Here is a 17,616-nt window from a genome sequence, read left to right on the forward strand (position 1 = left end):
CGGCCCGCGCGCCCGGTTGCCAAGGCGACGGCGAGAGCGGGAACCTGGGGAAGACCCCACGCTCTCTCCTTCCCCCGCCCACGCCTCAGCAAACCCCACTCCAGTTTGAGCCGGTTTCCCCACCCCGCCCCCAGTGCGCAGTGCGGCAGGTGAGGATTCCCTCGCCCACAGGGCGGGGGTCGGGCGGGGGTCGACGCATGCGCGCCGTGCGCGGCTTTTCCCTCCCCGACTCGCGCGCGACGGGAAAGCCCTGGAGCTGTTGAGGCAACCCGCGCGCAGGCGCAGTGAGTGTCCGGCGTCCCCGCGGCCCCGCCCGGTCGTCCTGGCAACGCGCGGAGCGGGCGGGGAAGGCACGGAACTCCGATCTCACGCCCCCTCCCGCGCATTGCGGCGAAGCCGGGGATTCCCTGTTGCCTGCGCGCATGCGCGAGCCTGGGATTCCGCTGGGGTGGGAGCAGAAGATCGAAGTTTTCTTTGAAACAGTCTTTGTTACCGTCGTCTTTGTGTCTGAGGAATGAAGGCAGTCCTCCTACCTTCTGTCCTGAGTTTTACCTTCACTCTTTGGCCTACCAGCCATTCCCCTACGAGTCCCCAGCAGAGCTTGCCACGCACAGCTCTGGTACTCTTTCTACTCTGCTCACACACCCACTATGGCTCTCCGTCGCCCTGGGTAAAGCCCCATTCATCCCACCCTTGGAATCCAAGGCCCTATAGGCTCGGCTTGCTTCTTCCCTCCGATTACTCATCACTGGTTCCAGATCTTCCCTAATCCCTGGCCACAACAAATATGCCAAACCTGGCCATGCAGGAGGCTCCTTTGCCAAGTCTTCTCCAAGATCTGCCCTTCCCAGGCACCATCTCCTTGATTCTCGAGATGGCCTAGGCTTAGATACTGGTTTCAGTCCTATTTTATATAGGAGGAAACAGGCTCGGACCCATTACGGCCTTGGTCTAAGGCCCCCAGAGGTAAGAGGCAGAGGCCTCCCTTTGTGGGGAGCCATCTGGGCTTCTCTGTTAGTCAGCTGAGCCCTAATTCTGAGCCCCACCTCCACACTGCTGACTGAGAGTGCTTTCTGAGTATGTGACACAGGCAGGCGCCTTAGTTTTTCCATCTAGAAAGAGGATCAATGTAACAGGGGACTGTCCCCAGGGCTCAGTGAAATGACATTTGTTGTTCAGTTGCTCAGTCATGTCTGACTCTTTGCAACCCAATGGACTGCAGCACGCCAGGCTTCCCTGTCCATCACCATCTCCCAGACCTTGCTCAAACTCGTGTCCATTGAGTTGGTGATGCCATCCAACCATCTCACCCTCTGTTGTCCCCTTCTCCTCCTGCCTTCAATCTGTCCCAGCATCAGGGTCTTTTCCAGTGAGTCAGTTCTTCGCATCAGGTGGCCAAAGTACTGGAGCTTCAGCTTCAGCATCAGTCCTTCCAATGACTATTCAGGATTTATTTCCTTTAGGGTGAACTGTCCAAGGGACTCTCAAGAGCCTTCTCCAACACCACAGTTAAAAAGCATCCGTTTTTCGGTGCTCAGCCTTCTTTATGGTCCAAATCTCACATCCACACGACTATTGGAAAAACCATAGTTTTGACTATACGGACCTTTGTAGGCAAAGTAATATCTCTGCTTTTTAATATGCTGTCTAGGTGTGTCATAGCTTTTCTTCCAAGGAGTAAGCGTCTTTTAATTTCATGGCTGCAGTCACCATCTGCAGTGATTTTGGAGCCCAAGTAAATAAAGTCTCTCAGTTTCCATTGTATCCCCATCTATTTGCCATGAAGTGATGGGGCAGGATGCCATGACCTTCGTTTTTTGAATGCTGAGTTTTAAGCCAGGTTTTTCACTCTTTTTCACTTTCATCAAGAGGCTCTTTAGTTCCTCTTGGTTTTCTGCCATAAGGGTGGTGTCATCTGCGTATCTGAGGTTATTGATATTTCTCCCAGCAATCTTACCACGTGCTAGGCCAGGGTCCAGCATCCAGAGGATGTTTCTCACAGCTGGTCCAGTCCCCGATACCCCCCACCCACAACGCTCCCCTCCAGACTCTGCTCCCTGAATGGCTCCTTCCCTCAAACCCCATGGGATCTTCCTGAGGTCCTTCCTGGACCCCTCACATGCCTCTAGTCCTGCCTCAGAGTTGGCTCCTGGGGAAATCCCCAAATTAAGCCAGCGCTCAGTATGTATGTTGGTTAGTTTTTATGTCAGCTACTATTGTTTCAGGCACCTGCTATACTGCACTTCAGCTGTACTCGATTATTAAAGGCACCCCCCCCCACCTCACCCTGGCCCATTGAACTAGGAAGCCCTGTATCTCAATTTTCCCCTCTGGAAATGGCTATCACAGGGACTTCCCTTGTGGCTCAGTTGGTAAAGAACCTGCCTACCAATGCAGGAGACCCAGGTTTGACCCTTGGGTCAGGAAGATCCCCTGGAGAAGGAAATGGCAACCCACTCCACTATTCTTGTCTGAGAAATCCCATGGACAGAGGAGCCTGGCACGTTACAGTCCAGGGGGGTTGCAAAAGAGTCAGACATGACTGAGTGACTAACCAGTAACAACTCTGTAGAATAGGAGTTGTGACCTCCAGGCCTTTGTACGTGTGGTTTCTTCAGCCTTTTCTGTCCCTTGTCAGTGTGGAGAACTCCCATCCTTCAAGGCCCTCCCCCTCCACGAAGCCTTTTACCCTTCTACTTCTGGGCAGAGCCTGGCTCCCTTTGGCTCAGCCATGACCCCACAAAGTTGGGGCCATCTGTAAAGATCTGCATCTGAGACTTGATGTCTAGGAGACGAAGCATTCTTGGCAGGAAGAACTAAGCGTGTAGGCCATGAGGGGCAACAAGCCTGCTGTGCTGGAGAAGTTGAGAACAAGCAGATGATGGGGCTGGAGCTGGAGGGTGGTGGAGGTGGGGGGATGGGGGCCAGAGGTGCAGAGGCAGGCTTGTGAGTGCAGAGAGGGAGTCACTTGGGTGGAAGCCAATAGCAGTGACATGGTAAATGCTTGGGCCCCGCCCCACACACCTGGGCCCATCTCCCAGCTGCCCTTCCTCTCCACTGGCTCCGAGGTCAACTAAGCTTTAGGAAGCCAGAACCAAGTTGAGATCTCACCCAACCCTTCCCAGACACTCAGCCTCCGACCGGACATTCATTCCTACCCAGATCCACCTGCCCACTCCAGCTTCCAGGGCCTTGCCTGCCCAGGGCTCTGTCTCTGCACTGAATCTGACTCATTTCCCACAAACGCCTGCTCTAAAGAAACCCTCCACCAGAAAGCGTGCCCAGGACTCGACCCAGATGCCTCCTGTGTTGGAATAACAGCAGAGCAGCCTGCATCTCCTGACCCCAAAACAGTATGTGACCTGGCTGCTGATTCGGGACCAGAATCTCAGGATGCCAACAACTCGCCTCCAACTCTCCTCTGGTTCTACCTCTGCAGTACTGTGTAACCTGGAGCCAGTGCCTCAACCTCTCTGAGCTACCCCTTTGCAGCAACCCAGCAAAGCTTCCAGGGGATGATGGTATAGGCCTCTCACTGGACCACTGGCCCAGGCAGAAGCAGAGTACTGTCCGCTCTACACTATCTCACCTAGCCTGTTAGGACAGGAGCACTTTGGGGGCCCCCATCTCTGGCTGTGGCCCCCTCGTTCCAGCTCTCCTCTCCCACCACCCACTCATGCATCGACCCATACCCACGTAGACTTCAAGTGCACACTCCGCCTCACCAGCCACCTTTATTGGGCACTCGGCCCCAGGGTTCTGGCGCGCGCAGGAAGGGCAGGGGTGTCACTGGAGCAGGGACCCTGTAGCGGGAGATGTGGCCAGTGATGCCACCGAGCCCCTAGGACACACGCCACGGCCCCAGATATCTCTGTAGCCCTTGGAGCCGACCCAGAGGGAGGGCGTGTGGGGTTGCAACCCTGACCGCCTGCCCAGGCGGCTCCTCCAGTTCCAGGCTCACTTGGGGGTGTTGAAGGGCACCACCCGCTGGTTCATGGGGTTATCCGGTGAACGCAGCCACTCCTTTTTGAGCATCTGCTTCAGCTGCGACAGCCGCATATTGGGATTTTCTTGCTTAAGCCGCGGCAGCTGCGCCTCCTCAAAGGCAGTGAAGGCCGCCCGCATGCGGCGCTCCGGATGTCTGTCCACCGCCTCCTCCGTCACGCTGGTGAAGACGCAGGCGAAGACGCAGGCGTCAGGGGGCTGGGGCGTGGTCGCCCCGCCCCCGGGCCTAGCCCCACCCGAGGTTCAAGCCCCGCCCTGATCCAAGCCCCGCCCCAAGGCCTAGGCTCCGCCGTACCTGAGCACAGCGATGGCATCCTCAATGGTGCGCGCCTCCACACTGCCCTCCTCCAGCACGCGGCGGTTCACGTTCTCCTCCAGCGGCACCTCCAAGTGACTTTTGGCTTTCTCGGCTGCGGGCGGGAGCGGCCGGATAACAGAGATATACCAGAAACAGAGACATGAGCAGAGATGCTGAGTTCCAGGGAGATGAGCGACAATGGAGGGGATGAAGTAGGGGAGAAAGGGAGGCAGGCAGAAGGTTGAGGGAGGATAGAAATGCGACCCCCGCCCCAAGTCCTACCTATCGGGGTGGGCCAGTCCTGCCCCCCAGCCCCCTAACTTACTTCCCTGCAGCCCACCACTCAGGAGACACCTCATAAGCCGCTGCTGTCTCCTTGCCTCGGGGCACCACATCAGCCTTGGGGACCCGGGAGAGCACAAGCGAGGGTCAGGTGCGGCGTAAGTAATTACACACGTGCGTGCCTATACCGCCCGTGTTCAGAGCCAGGCCTGCCGAGACGCCACCCACCCACCCTTCACCTTGCAGAGCCCACACAGCTTCTCTGGAGGTGGAGGAGGCCGTCTGGATTCAATCCAGGGAGTGGGCACACTGCCTCTTGTTTATCAGGTAAAAGGGCAGCTCCAGGGTGGGCCTAGGCCCCACCTGGGTCAGCGGTTTCCTTGTGCTGATGGTCTCGGCGGAGAGTCTCCTCAATCTGGGCGCGGGTGACCTTGCTGGAGGCGGCCACCCGGGGGGCCTTGCCACCCTTGAGCTTTGAGTCTTCCTCCTCCAGCAGCCGCTGCGTCTCCTTCTTGCGCTCCAGCTGCTCCAGGCGCCGCTTCTCCTTCTCCTCCTGAGGGATGGAGAGTCAGGCATGGACCCTGCCCCAGGGGCATGGGGTCCGGTTCGCATCCCAACCCATGTGATGGGGACTCTGCTGTGTGTCAGACCCCATGCTGGTCATAGGGGACACGGGAGCACCATGGGCCTACCTGGGGGCTCCCATCCTACATGTCTATGGGAACCTTAGCCAAGGCAGCGGGGTGGGTGGCTCTAGAAGAAAAAGTGATGCTTAGGCTGGGGAAGAGGCGAGTCCTTAGTGGGAGGAATGGCAGGTCCAAAGGTCCTGAGGCAGGAACCACCTAGCATGACATGGACGGCAAGAAGTTAGAGTGAGGAGGGGAAGTGTGAAGGGACAAGAGGTGGAGAGGGCAGAGGTAGGACCATGGGGAGCCTCAAGGGCATGGACAAGGTTTTGTGCTGGATTCCAAAGGCAACAGGAGCCACTTGAGGGTCTGAACCCATTTGCCAGCTGGGGCAGTGGTTCTTTTATGGGCCAGCAGACCTTGGGGAGGCACTGCTGAAGTGTTCCCAGCTGAGTAGCACAGAGGCTGGGACTGATCCCACGCTGGCTCCCCAGGAAGGCTCTGATGCCAGCTGGTCGAGGAGACGTGTAGCCTACAGTACTTGTCCTTGGCTGCTGGCCCTCCACTGCTCCGGGGACAGCGCGAGGTCCTGGTTTATCTGTAGTACGGTGTGGCCACAGGCTAGAGACATTCTGCTGCCGCCCACCCAGCATCCCCACAGAGCCCTGTGCTGCAGGCATCCCCGCCTGCCCACCCACTGCCTGCAACTCTGCCATCTGCCCTCCGTGCCTTGGAGATGGTCTGTGTGCTGGTAGTGCCCCCTGTGACAGGATGAAGGGCCCTAGAAGAGGGGTTCCTGAGGACATGTACTGGGCCTCTGACCTCCCAACCTGCCTGGCTGATAGAAAAGGAGGAAGGTTTAAAGGTCAAGGCCATTTGGACACAGCTGCTGGGCTCCCACATCTGTGGTCAGGTGCCTAGAGTAGGGCCACTGTGCTCTGAGTCTCAGTTTCCCCACTGGTCCTCGTGAGGCTCCTTGACCGCCACGTAGTCCATGTACAGCCCATGTTATCCTGTCCACAACACAACCCTGCCTTAGGGCCTTTGCACTAGCTATTCTCCCCAGTTGGGACACCACTGCCAGCCTCCTTTCCTAGTTACCTCTGGCTCATCCTGAGCTCCTGGCTCCCAATCCACCTGCTCTACCGCATGGCTCTTTCCTGTGTTCCACAAATCCCTGTTTTCTAGTCTTTCAGTCATATCTGGCTCATACTGGAGGCAGGCCCTGGCCCAGCACATGGTAGGTACTTAAGTAAAAGTGTGCTGGACGAATGCCTGAATGAATTCCACAAGGCTCCAAGAACCCAGGAAGGACATGCAGACTGTGGCCGTGAGTCTCTTGGGACATGGGACTGAGGAGGGAACATGAGCATTCACACTCTGACATTCAGCAGAATTTTTCTGAAAAAGTCACTCACAGTTTTTTACAAAGAGCAATTAACAATTGGCAGCATCTGGTGATGGGTGAAGGATGAGGCCACTGGTGGAATATTCCGGAGCCATCAAAAATGAGCCTCATAAATGATAGAGATGGAACCCAGAGAGTCAGGTGCTCATCGCCGAGTTGCTTAATATGGAACAAGTGGAGACAAAATGCTACCACTCCGGGCAGGGCAATGAATTATGGCCCAGCTTGAGGCTGATGCCTGGCAGCAGGGAGAAATCTGGCTGTAAGATCCCATTTAACGGAGGACATGGCCTTTAGGATACGGCATCGGGTGAGAAAAGCCTTTGGTGTCACATGGTGGCGGCGGGGTGGGGGGCGGGTACTGGTTTTTTTTAGTGCTTTAGAACAAACACGGATTTTCTTTTCATAGAAACAATATCTTTTTAAAGCAACTGTCACATAAGAAAGAGGGACCAGGTGTGCTGTGGAGACTGTGGGCCTCCTCACCCATCAGCAGGAAGAGGGACAAACAGAACCCAGAAACCCAGTGGGGAAGAAGAACCATCAGAAGCTCCATGTAAAATACTCAGGGGGGAGAGCTCCTTGGTGGTCTAGTGGTTAGGATTCAGCACTTTTGCTGCTGTGGCAAAAAAAAAAAACCACTCAGGAGGGGGGACTGTCTGGGAGGGGCATGGGGGCTGGGAATGTTCCAGAGACCAGGGGTTGGCAAACTGTGGCCTGTTTTGGTTAAGTTTTGGTCTCTCTGCATTCGGTGGCCTGTGCTACAGCCATAGGTCGAGTGGCCTTGAGAGCCCGTCTGGCCCCTACTGCCTGTCTGACCTCTGCCTGTGTGTCCTTCAGGTCTGTGCAACACAGGTGATGGGACAGGCAGATGCTTCCTGGGCCACACCCCTGGGGCAAGGACACTCATTGCAAACCTGAAGGCAGACCCCTAGCCCGGCTCCAGTCCCCACTCACAGCCCTGTGACTTGGGCTTCCTGCCTTGTCTGTGCCTCAGTTTCCTCACCTGGAGGATGGGAAGCCCAAGATGCAGGCCTGGGGAGGGCTCCTGGGCTGGGCTGGGCTGGGCTGCTGCCTCTGGGACTGTGGAAAGGTCTCTGGCCTTTCTGTCTAGATAACAGATCCTTGGCAGACATTGGTGTTTCTTTTGGGTTTTAACTTTCCAGTATTGTCAAAATGTTGACAGTCGAAAAAGACAGGGGCTTCCCTGGCAGTTTAGTGGGACTCTGCACTCCCACTGCAGGAGGCACGTGTCCGATCCCTGGTCAGGCAACTAAGATCCCGTGAGCCGCCCAAAAAATAGAAAAAGAAAACTGAAAGATGTCCATGGACCCAGAATGTAGCGTGGGGGCGGGGAGATTGGGGAGAGGAGGGGTTGGGTGGGAGGGAATCAGTGATATTCAATTCCAACTAAAAACAAGGCAGGATCTGTCTTGCCCTACACAGAAAGACAATGGGAAAAAGTACCCAGGTACAGTGAGTATCCAGTACTCACAAAAGTACCCAGGCTCTCCCAGAACTGGGCATGCATGGATGGTGTGTCACCACTGCTATGCTAGAACCTGTGTCAGGCCGGCTGGATCCTGGGACCCGCCCAGGTGAGGAGAAGCAGCAGCTCAGAATGGTTTCTGGCTCCACCTACTGGACCAAGTGGGTCAGTGTCAGCCCTGAACCTCTCATCAATGAAGCACCCACTGTGTGCCAGGCACTGGGGCCCAGCAGAAGACAGTCAACTATCCCTGTCCTCTTCTGATTTTATAAACATCTGGAAGAACCGCGTCAGCAGGTCAGAAACAGGACCTATCAGCGTGTCTCAGCCTTGGCACCACTGGGTGTGGAGCACCCTCCCGTACCTCAGCCCACCACATGCCAGTAGCACCCTCCAGCTGCCAGCTGTGACAACTAAACACGTCTCCAGCTGCTGCCAGGTGTCCCCTCCGTGCTCAAGGGTGAGGTACTGCCAGGCTTGTCTAATCCTGGCATTACATAAAGGAGAGAAACAGACCCATGGAGGGCTTGTGATTCCCTAAACATGCCAAACCCCGGCCACCTCAGGGACTCTGCACAAGCCTTTACCTCTGCTTCTGTCTCCCTCCTTGCTCCATGTCCAACGCTGCCTCATCTTTCAGGCCAGAGAACCGGGGGCTTCTTGCCACCTTCTACTCTGCTGACCACCCTGCCTTGCCCACAAGTGGGGCGTGGGGCCCCAGGGCCCACTCACCTTGCGCTGCTCCTTCCTCATGACGTGTTTGTCCTCATCCTTCCAGTATGCATCTTCCAGCTCCTTCTGCTTCTTGGCATCAGCTGCCGCCTTGGCCTCAGCCCTCCGTGCCCGGGCCGCTGCCGACTTGGTGTTCTCGCCCTGGAACTTCTTGGGCATCCCTCAGCAGGCTCTGAGATGACAGCAGGGAACAGTGAGTCAAGGGCATCCACCATCCACAGCCTCACACTCACACCTGTGCAGCCATGACCCCCTTGGGGCCTCAGTGGCTTCGTCTATAAAACAGGGCCTTCAGACTCACTAATTTCTCTTTTAAAAAAAAATCTGAGGTGAAGTTCACATAATACACAAGGAACCATCTTAAACTGCACAAGTCAGTGGTATTTAGCACATTCACAATACTGTGTAACCATCACCTCTATTTAGTTCCAGAACATTTCCATCATCCCCAGAAGGAGACCTGACCCCATTACCTATCACTCCACATCCCCCCACCCCCAGAAACCACTAATCTACTCTCTGTGGATTTGCCTCTTCTGGACTTCTTTTGCTTAGCATCATGGTTTCGAGGTTCATCCACGTTTGAGCATGTGCCAGTGCTTCATGCCTTTTTTATGTCTGAATAATATTCCACTATATGGACGGACCACATTATGTTTATCCATCTGTCCACGATGGTGGACATGTGAGTGCTTTCTCCTTTTCGGCTCTTACAAGTCATGTTGCTATAGATCCCCGTGGGCCAGTCCGTGTGGACCCTCCCACTCTGCCACCTATGAGGCCGCACTCCTCTGATCCCACAGCCGAATGCCCCTCCCCCTGGGTAAGCAGTTGCCCTGAACTGCTCCCAGTGACCCAGCCCAGGCCCATGAGAAGTTATAACAACCATAAAGCTGCTGTCCAGTGCAGGCACCTGCTCTGTGTGAGCCCCACGCTGGGTGCTGGGGTAATCAAGATACACTCAAATCGGAGGTGCCACCCTCCCCACACTCGCCCCCCTACTAAGCATTTTATATGGCCCAACTTCACTGAATGCTCCCAAAGTCTTAAACCGGCTTCCTAGGTGGCTCAGTGAATAAAGAATCTGCCTGCAATGCAGGAGATGCAGAAGACGTGGGTTCGATCCCTGGGTCAGGAAGATTCCCTAGGGGAGGGCATGGCAACCCACTCCAGTATTCTTGCCTGGAGAATCCCATGGAGAGAGGAGCCTGGTGGGCTACAGTCCATTGGGTCCCAAAGAATCAGACACGACTGAAGCAACTTAGCACACTGGCACACAGCACAAAGTCTTAAACATGGGGACTGTCCTTATTCCCTTTCAAAGATGGGGATGTCAAGGTACCTAGCCAAGTTGCACAGGACTGAGCCTGGGGTCTCACCTCCAAAGCCTGCCTTTCAGGTGGGGAAGGGAAACCAAGAAATTAAGAGCACCCTCCCTCCAGAGTGCTGACACAAGCACTGTGAGGTCATGGCACAAGCCTTCAGCTCTCCAGGCCTCAATTTTCCTCATCTGGGAAATGGGCTGGTGTTCCTCATTCCTGAGTCATTCTCTTCCCACTGAGAATCTCCAGCTCAGTCCCTTACTGAACCTTGGAGAAGTAGGCCCAGCAACCAAGAAAGAAGGGGAGAGAATGTGGGGTCCATCCTGACTCAGGACCACCAGGCAACCCACCCCCACCAACCTCCTAGCTGTGTGGCTTATGGAGGAGGGGAAATCTACCTCTGAGCCCCTCTGGAAACTCTAACATCAGCTCCCATTTGTAGCAGTTGCAGTGCTTTACACACAGTGTCTTAGTGAATTCTCACAACCCTGGCAGGTGATGGCCAAGCTGAGACCTGAAAGATGGACTGGAAGCAGCCCTGTGGGAATGAATGACTGAGACTCCTGGACGGAGGGCCCAGGATGTGCAAAGACCATGGGGCAGGAAAGTCATGCACTAGAGAAAGCATGGAAGCCACTGAGGCCAGTGTGGGTGAGTGAGAAGGTAGGAGAAGGGAAAGAGGAGGAGGGGAGGTGGGGGAGGAGAGAGAAGAAGGGAAGGAGGAGAGAGAGACTGAGAGGGAGGAGGGGGCAGGCAGTGCTGGGATGGGGGAGGGAGGGGAGGGGATAGAGAAGGTGAGAGGCTGATAGATCAGGATCTTAGGGGTAAGGAAGAACAAGGATTTTATTCTCTGGGCACCAGAGAACTTTTAGGCAGCTCTGAGCAGGTCATGAACACGTTCTGATTTATGCTGTCATGTGGGTGGGCAAGGGGCTGAGGGTGGCAGTCATATGCTGAGGGAATTAGGATGGTGCTGTGGTCAGAGCCAGAGGTTTGGAGTCAGATGGAGCTGGGCAATAACTGGAACGCTGACTGATGTTGCAGTCTAAATTATGTCATCCCCTGACAGCAGCAAGGCCAGGTACTTTTCTTCCATTTTACAGATGAAGAACCTGAGGCTGAGAGGGTGACATGCTCAAGGCCACCCCGTGGGTTAGTGGAGGAGCCCAGATTCCAACCCAGGCCCAGCCCCTCAGTCCCAACTTGGTCCTAATCTTTCCCTCACCCCAGGCTGCCAGCAGGCCCTTCAGGGAACATCGAGGCAGATCGGGCCTCTGAGGCCACTGGTGCCCCTGACACAGAGAGGCAGTCCCTCCAGGCTGAGATGGGGGACTGAGTCCCACGGGGAAGAGCAGGGCAAAGTTGGGGAGATCAGTGGACCCAGGAGACTCAGGGTTGAGTCCTGGCTCTGCAGTTTTGGCTGACATGCTCCCCTTGAGCCTCAGCTTCCTCATCTGAGAAGTAGGGTTGATTACAGTCCCTCTATGCCCAGGATGTAAGACCTGCCACAGCAGGGCTGAATATGCCAGCCTGATCCCCATCCTGCTCCTGAGCCCCCTAAATCTAACATTCATTACTGAGCATCTACAATGTACCCACCAGAAAACCTCTTCTGGACTCCCCAGGAGAGCACTAAGGAGTCGGTGGGGGTCACAGTTTCAGTTGAGGACTCCCCCATTTCCCCCTCACTCTCTCAGCAGCAGCCACACCAGCCGCCTTGCCTTTTTTCAAACCTACCATGCAGGTTCCTACCTCAGGGCCTTTGCATTTGCTGTGCCCTACACATTTGTTCCTCTTTTTACCCAGTTAATTCCAACTGAAACTTCAGGGCCCAACTCAAAAGTGTTGCCACCCTCAGGAACCCTTTCTGGAAACTCCCCTTGACTCTCAGATGACAAACTTTCTCTTGAGGTACTTTTTTGGGTTGCTATCTTATGTTCATTTACAGGATTATTGAACAAATGAAATTAAAAGATGCTTGCTCCTTGGAAGAAAAGCTATGACAAACCTAGATAGTGTATTAAAAAGCAGAGACATCACTTTGCCGACAAAGGTCCATATAGTCACAGCTAAGGTTTTTCCAGTAGTCATGTATGGATGTGAGAGTTGGACTGTAAAGAAGGCTGTATGCCAAAGAACTGATGCTTTTGAATTGTGGTGCTGGAGAACTCTTTAGAGTCCCTTGGACTGCAAGGGGATCAAACCAGTCAATTCTAAAGGAAATCAACCCTGAATATTCATTGGAAGGCCTGATGCTGAAGCTCCAATAATTTGGCTACCTGATGCAAAGAGTAGACTCACTGGAAAACACCCTGATGCTGGCAGACACTGAAGGCAAAGGGAAAAGAGGGTGGCAGAGGATGAGATAGTTAGATATCATCACTGACTCAATGGCCATGAATTTGAGCAAGCTCCAGGGGATAGTGAAGAATAGAAGAGCCTAGTATGCTGCAGTCCATGGGGACTCAAAAAGAGTCAGACAGGACTGAGCAACTGAACAACAACCATCTTTCCCACTAGGCTGAGAGCTCCCGCAAGGGCAGGGCTGGGACTGCTTTGATCAGTGTCCTGTACAATGGGGGCTCAAAAAATGTTTTTGAGCAAATGAATAAGCATTTATTTCCATGGTGCCCTCAGTATTTACTTTACATTCTGTGTTGTGTTCAAACTCGGCTTCTCATTTCTCTTCCCACTCACTTCCCTCCCAGCCTCTGAGCCTTTTCTCTAGCTGTGCCTTCACCTGATACACCCGCCCCCCCCCCCCCCCCCGCTCCTGTGAAAACCCTGCCCACTCACAGCAACTCAGATGGGGCATCCCCTCCCCTCCCCCTGTTGCTTAAGACTCTGATTCCATCCCAAAGCCTGAAAAGGGCTTTTTTGATCCCCTCCTTCAGGCCAACACTGAAATATTATGTCCCTCCAAAATTTACATGTTGATTTTGTGACTGACTAACCCTCAATGTGACTGTATTCAGAGACAGGACATCTGAGGAGGTGATAATGGGTAAATAAGGTCGTAAGAGTGGGGTCCTAATCTAACAGAGCTGGTGTCCCTTTAAGAAGAAAAACACCAGAACTTGCTCTCTTCACCATGTGAGAACAGTGAGGTGGCCATCTGCAATTCAGGAAGAAGCCTGTACCAGGAACCAAACTGGTTGACAACTTGATCTTAGACTTCCCAGCCTCCACAACTGTGAGCAAATACATTTCTGCTGTTTAAGCCACCCAGTCAGTGGTATTTTGTTATGGCAGCCAGAGCTGATTAAAACAGACAGCTTTTCTTCTGTTTAATAAACACACACACACTTTGTCATTCAGTAAACATGCACTGCTGGATGGACAGGGAGGCTTGGCGTGCTGCGGTTCATGGGGTGGCAGAGTCCGACACGACTGAGCAACTGAACTGAAACATGCACTCCTGCGCCTACTATTAGTGGGATGCTGGGGAAAGAGGTAGTGCTGATGGGCTTCCAGACTAAATGGGATTCCCAGGCTGGGTGGGATATAGACCATAGGAGTGTTAATTCCAGATCAGAGCTGTGATGGGACCATACAGATGCCAGGGGAAGTCAGGAGGGAGCTTCTGACCCAGGGGGCATCAAAGTGCTTCCTGAAGGAGACATCAAAGGAAAAACCTAAGGGTGTGGGGAGACCCAAGCCCCCAGTGGTCGGGGGGAGGCGGGCTGGGTAGAGTGGATTTCTATTCCAGGGTAATGGGAACGTGCGGAGAACCTCAGAGCCCTCTGGGGCTACTGAGGTGGTGAACGGAGGACTGAGACAGAAGCATGAAGCTCAAGCAGGAGGGGTCTAAGAAGTGGTTTTGGTTAAAGCAGGGAGTACACTTAGGAGGGAATCAAGACCCATGGTTGATTAGATGTGAAAGTAAGAAATAGAATAAAACATGAAACTCAACGCCGCCTCCTCCAAGAAATCCTCCAGCTACCCCTTCTAGGCTCCTCCAGCCCGTCGTCCCTCTCTCCAGCCCTGATCCTATTGCATGAGGCCAGGGACGTCCGTACCCAGCTCTGTCACCCCCAAGCCTGTAAGCTGCTCAACCAGCTGCACAACCAGAACTAAGTAGCTTCGAACACGACGCTGTCCCGCTGGATCTCAATGGTCCGCTCCGGGAAATGGGGATAGCCCTCGCGGGAACCCGGAGACTGGAGGTTGGAAGTGCGTTCGTCTCTGAGAATCCCACCTCCAGCCCTCCCGGGGAGGTGGTCTCAGGTCCTGCTACCCCGCGGGGCTCACCCGCACCCCGCCCCCCGGCTCCGCCCGCGCCGCTGCCGCTCCTACCTCCTTCCCCCGGCGCCGGCCCGGTCGCACCTCCGTGACGTCACCGCGAGGCTTGCGCATGGAGACCCCCAGGCGGCGCGTGCTAATTACGTATGGGCTTCGTCGCCATCTTGGTAGAGGAAATGCTGCGTTGACCTCCAATCCAAGTCAAGGGCGTTAGCTATTTGTTTTTGTCTACAAGAAGCGAATATTTTATAAACCCTCATCTCTTCCGCTCACTTCATATACTAACTAGTCAGGAGAGGGGAGCAGAAACTACAGACTGGACCATTGTCCTTACCAAGATGGCCGTTGCCCAGAAGGAAAACGGCGTCCTCGGTTTCACACGTGGGTCTGGAGGCGTCAGTCCAGAGTTGCGTGGCCGGCAGGGCGCGCCAGAATCCGCGGTCCCCGCATGGCCGGTTGAAGCGCTTCGCTTGTGGAGGCCTCCTAGGCCCTTTGCCATCGCTTTGTGCTTTGAAGCCGCTCTCCTGCTCCTCACTGTCTGCCTCCCTACTGCGAAGCTTAAGCGGTAGGGAGCAGAAGAAAGGAACAGAGAAACTAAAACACTCTGCGCTCTCCAGGTCGAGGAAACAGGCTTACAGACCAGGAATGGAATTTGAGCAAAATGTAATCGAAGGACTCAAAAAATTTCTAGTGAACCCTTCCTCTGGGATTGCTTTCCACCACCCCCGCACACACCTTACTCTTTTATCTTATTCAACAATTAGGTTTGGGGCGGGGCGCAGTTTGTCGTAGGGATCTATACTTAAGATTTTCTGCAGTGTCCTCATCTATAAAAAAAGGTAGTACTAGGGGTCGGAAAAATGATTATACTGGGTCTAGCTATAGGGGGGAAGCAGGGCAAAGATTTAGGGATTTAGGACGATTTAGGCAGGACCACAGAGTCCATTCTTCAAAAAGCAACACCAGTGACGTTGCTAGGACCTAAGTGGGGTTGTATATCTCCCTTGCTCTCTAGTCTCAGAGGGTTCCCTACTGCCCTGCAGGACTCACCCCACCTTCCCATCTTATCTGCCGCCTCTTTATTCTCTCTCAGCTCCAGCCACACCAGCCTCCCTTCTCCGAATTGCCAGGCACAGTCCTGCCTCAGGGAATTCGTCTGTGCTGTTCCCTCAGCTCTCAGCTTTTCCCAGGGACTACTCCCTCACTTCCTTCAGGCCTTGGCTCAGATATCGCTTTCTGAGAAAGACCTCGGACCTCTCCAAGTAGTTGGTGCCCCACCCCCAGCCTTTTTTTTATTTCCTGCATCATAATTTGCTTTGTTGGTTTAAGTGTTTCTTTTCAGTCTCCCCTTTGGCTATGATGTCTGAAAGATGGAACCCTTTCACCTGATGTGATATTTGTCACCAAGCAGAAGGCAATGGCACCCCACTCCAGTACTCTTGCCTGGAAAATCCCATGGATGGAGGAGCCTGGTAGCCTGTAGTCCATGGGGTCGCTAAGAGTCGGACACGACTGAGTGACTTCACTTGCACTTTTCACTTTCGTGCACTGGAGAAGGAAATGGCAACCCACTCCAGTGTTCTTGCCTGGAGAATCCCAGGGACAGGGGAGCCTGGTGGGCTGCCGTCTATGGGGTCGCACAGGGTCGGACACGACTGAAGCGACTTAGCAGCAGCAGCAGCAGAAGGAGCTCAGTGTAAACATTTATCATTGTTCAGTATTGGGTGGGGTGTGGAAGTGCCAAAGGCAACACCTAATTAAGCTTCTGCTGGTAAAGAGCCAGGTTTTAAAAAAAGAATATTTTTTTTAAATTTCAAAAAAAGAGCCAGACTTGTCACACCTTCCTGAGGACAAGGAGCCTCTTAAGTCTATTGACATAACTGAGGGGGTGCAGGTCAAGTGAATCGTTCCAGAACAAGCTAAGTCTTCTGCAAGGTGACTTCTGCCACCTCCCAGGCTAGAGGGCATGTTTCCCAACCCTGAGGGCTCTTGACTTCTATTGTTCTGACATTCTATAGCTCTTGGATGCTCACATTCTCAAGTAAATATTGAGGGTCTACTGTGGGCCTGTGTTGGGAACACAGCAGTGAATGAGATAGTCACTGTCCCTGGTCTCCTGGGACTCAGAGTCAGGAAGTCATACAAAAAATGATTCTAACCTTGGCTGGAAGTTGTGCCCCTTGTTGAGTGCGTTACAGAAGTCTGCAGGCAGATTCTTTATGACACACAAGGTTTTATTTGATACAATTGTCAGGCGAGTGTATGCTCCTCGGTTCTGTCTCATCACAACAAAGATTTGGAGTGACAGACATTAAAGCCCTCGGCGCGTCACAGCTCTCGGGTCTTGGACAGACCATGTTATAGCTCTTAGACAAATCAGTGTTACAGCTCTATTTTATTTAGATAACAGCACGAGAATCCATCCTCGAAGCAAGAGTGAGAGCAAGAGCCCACGCACGTGGGGTGGGGGAGGGGGAGAGAGAAAGAGTGAGAGGAAGAGAGAGCACTTTGGCTCCTCCTTTTATGTTTTTTCCTCCTCCTGGGCCTGCCCTATGCAAATTGCGCTTAGCCAGGAGTGTTGTTCTACCTGAAGTTCTCACTCAGGTCCTCTGACCTTCCTTTGACCTTCCTTTGTTCTATTTTCGCGGGCTTTTCCCTTCCTTGTCTTTTAGCCACCGCCATTTTGGACTCCTGTTTCCTATTCTAACCACCTAACATTCCCCCCTCAAGAGATGGGAGACCCAATTCTTTGGAAATAGGGGCGTCGGGGTCTTTCTGGCTACTTCCTGCTGAATTGGGACAGAGAGGGGTATTGGGCCTCCCCCTCTTGCTAGTCTCAGGCCTCAGAGTCCTCATAGCAGTGTCCATCTGAGGGCGAGTGATATTTTTCATGGTCGGCTATAATTTTGTATGTTTGTTGAACTGGCGCTGCAAGTTGTAGCTTGTTGACCTGAGCAGAGACAAAACGGATTAGACAGTTGACAATACATGGAGCAATCATAAGCAGCATCAATATGGCATAACAAAGACTAGTAGGGGCATTAGCCAATTCCAAATTCCCATCGTCAGGATGGTTCAAGTCCCTCCTTTTTCAGGGATCAGAAGATTTATCTCCTGTCTGCTTTGGAGTACAATCTCTGTCAAGCTGTAGTGGCTCTTTAGCTATCCTGAGAAATCTTTTCCCAGAAACTAGATTTTGGGGCTGTTCATTA

General features: G+C 53.6%; 1 protein-coding gene across 1 annotated transcript; it reads right to left on the minus strand.

Annotated features, from left to right (window-relative positions):
- Positions 1-3,715: 3,715 nt before the first annotated feature.
- CCDC124 (coiled-coil domain containing 124) lies at positions 3,716-14,492 on the minus strand. Its single transcript, XM_081496434.1, has 5 exons — positions 14,459-14,492; positions 8,841-9,012; positions 4,949-5,138; positions 4,301-4,415; positions 3,716-4,165 (listed from the first exon to the last, which is right to left on the minus strand). Exons 2-5 carry the CDS (start codon positions 8,997-8,999, stop codon positions 3,958-3,960), a joined length of 672 nt encoding a protein of 223 aa, XP_081352560.1. The 5' UTR covers positions 9,000-9,012; positions 14,459-14,492; the 3' UTR covers positions 3,716-3,957.
- Positions 14,493-17,616: the final 3,124 nt, after the last annotated feature.

Source organism: Giraffa tippelskirchi, chromosome 6 (assembly GCF_054371585.1).
Source record: "Giraffa tippelskirchi isolate mGirTip1 chromosome 6, T2T-mGirTip1v1.2.pri, whole genome shotgun sequence".
NCBI lineage: Eukaryota > Metazoa > Chordata > Mammalia > Artiodactyla > Giraffidae > Giraffa > Giraffa tippelskirchi.

Bases quoted from the DNA above. Each gene is read 5' to 3' on its own strand.
- CCDC124 (XM_081496434.1), bottom strand. From the start codon at position 8,999: ATGCCCAAGAAGTTCCAGGGCGAGAACACCAAGTCGGCAGCGGCCCGG. The intron at 4,416-4,948 runs GTGGGGCCTAGG...TCCCGCCCGCAG, and splicing joins CAAGGAAACCGCTGACCCAG to CCGAGAAAGCCAAAAGTCAC. The intron at 4,166-4,300 runs GTACGGCGGAGC...CGTCTTCACCAG, and splicing joins GATGCCATCGCTGTGCTCAG to CGTGACGGAGGAGGCGGTGG.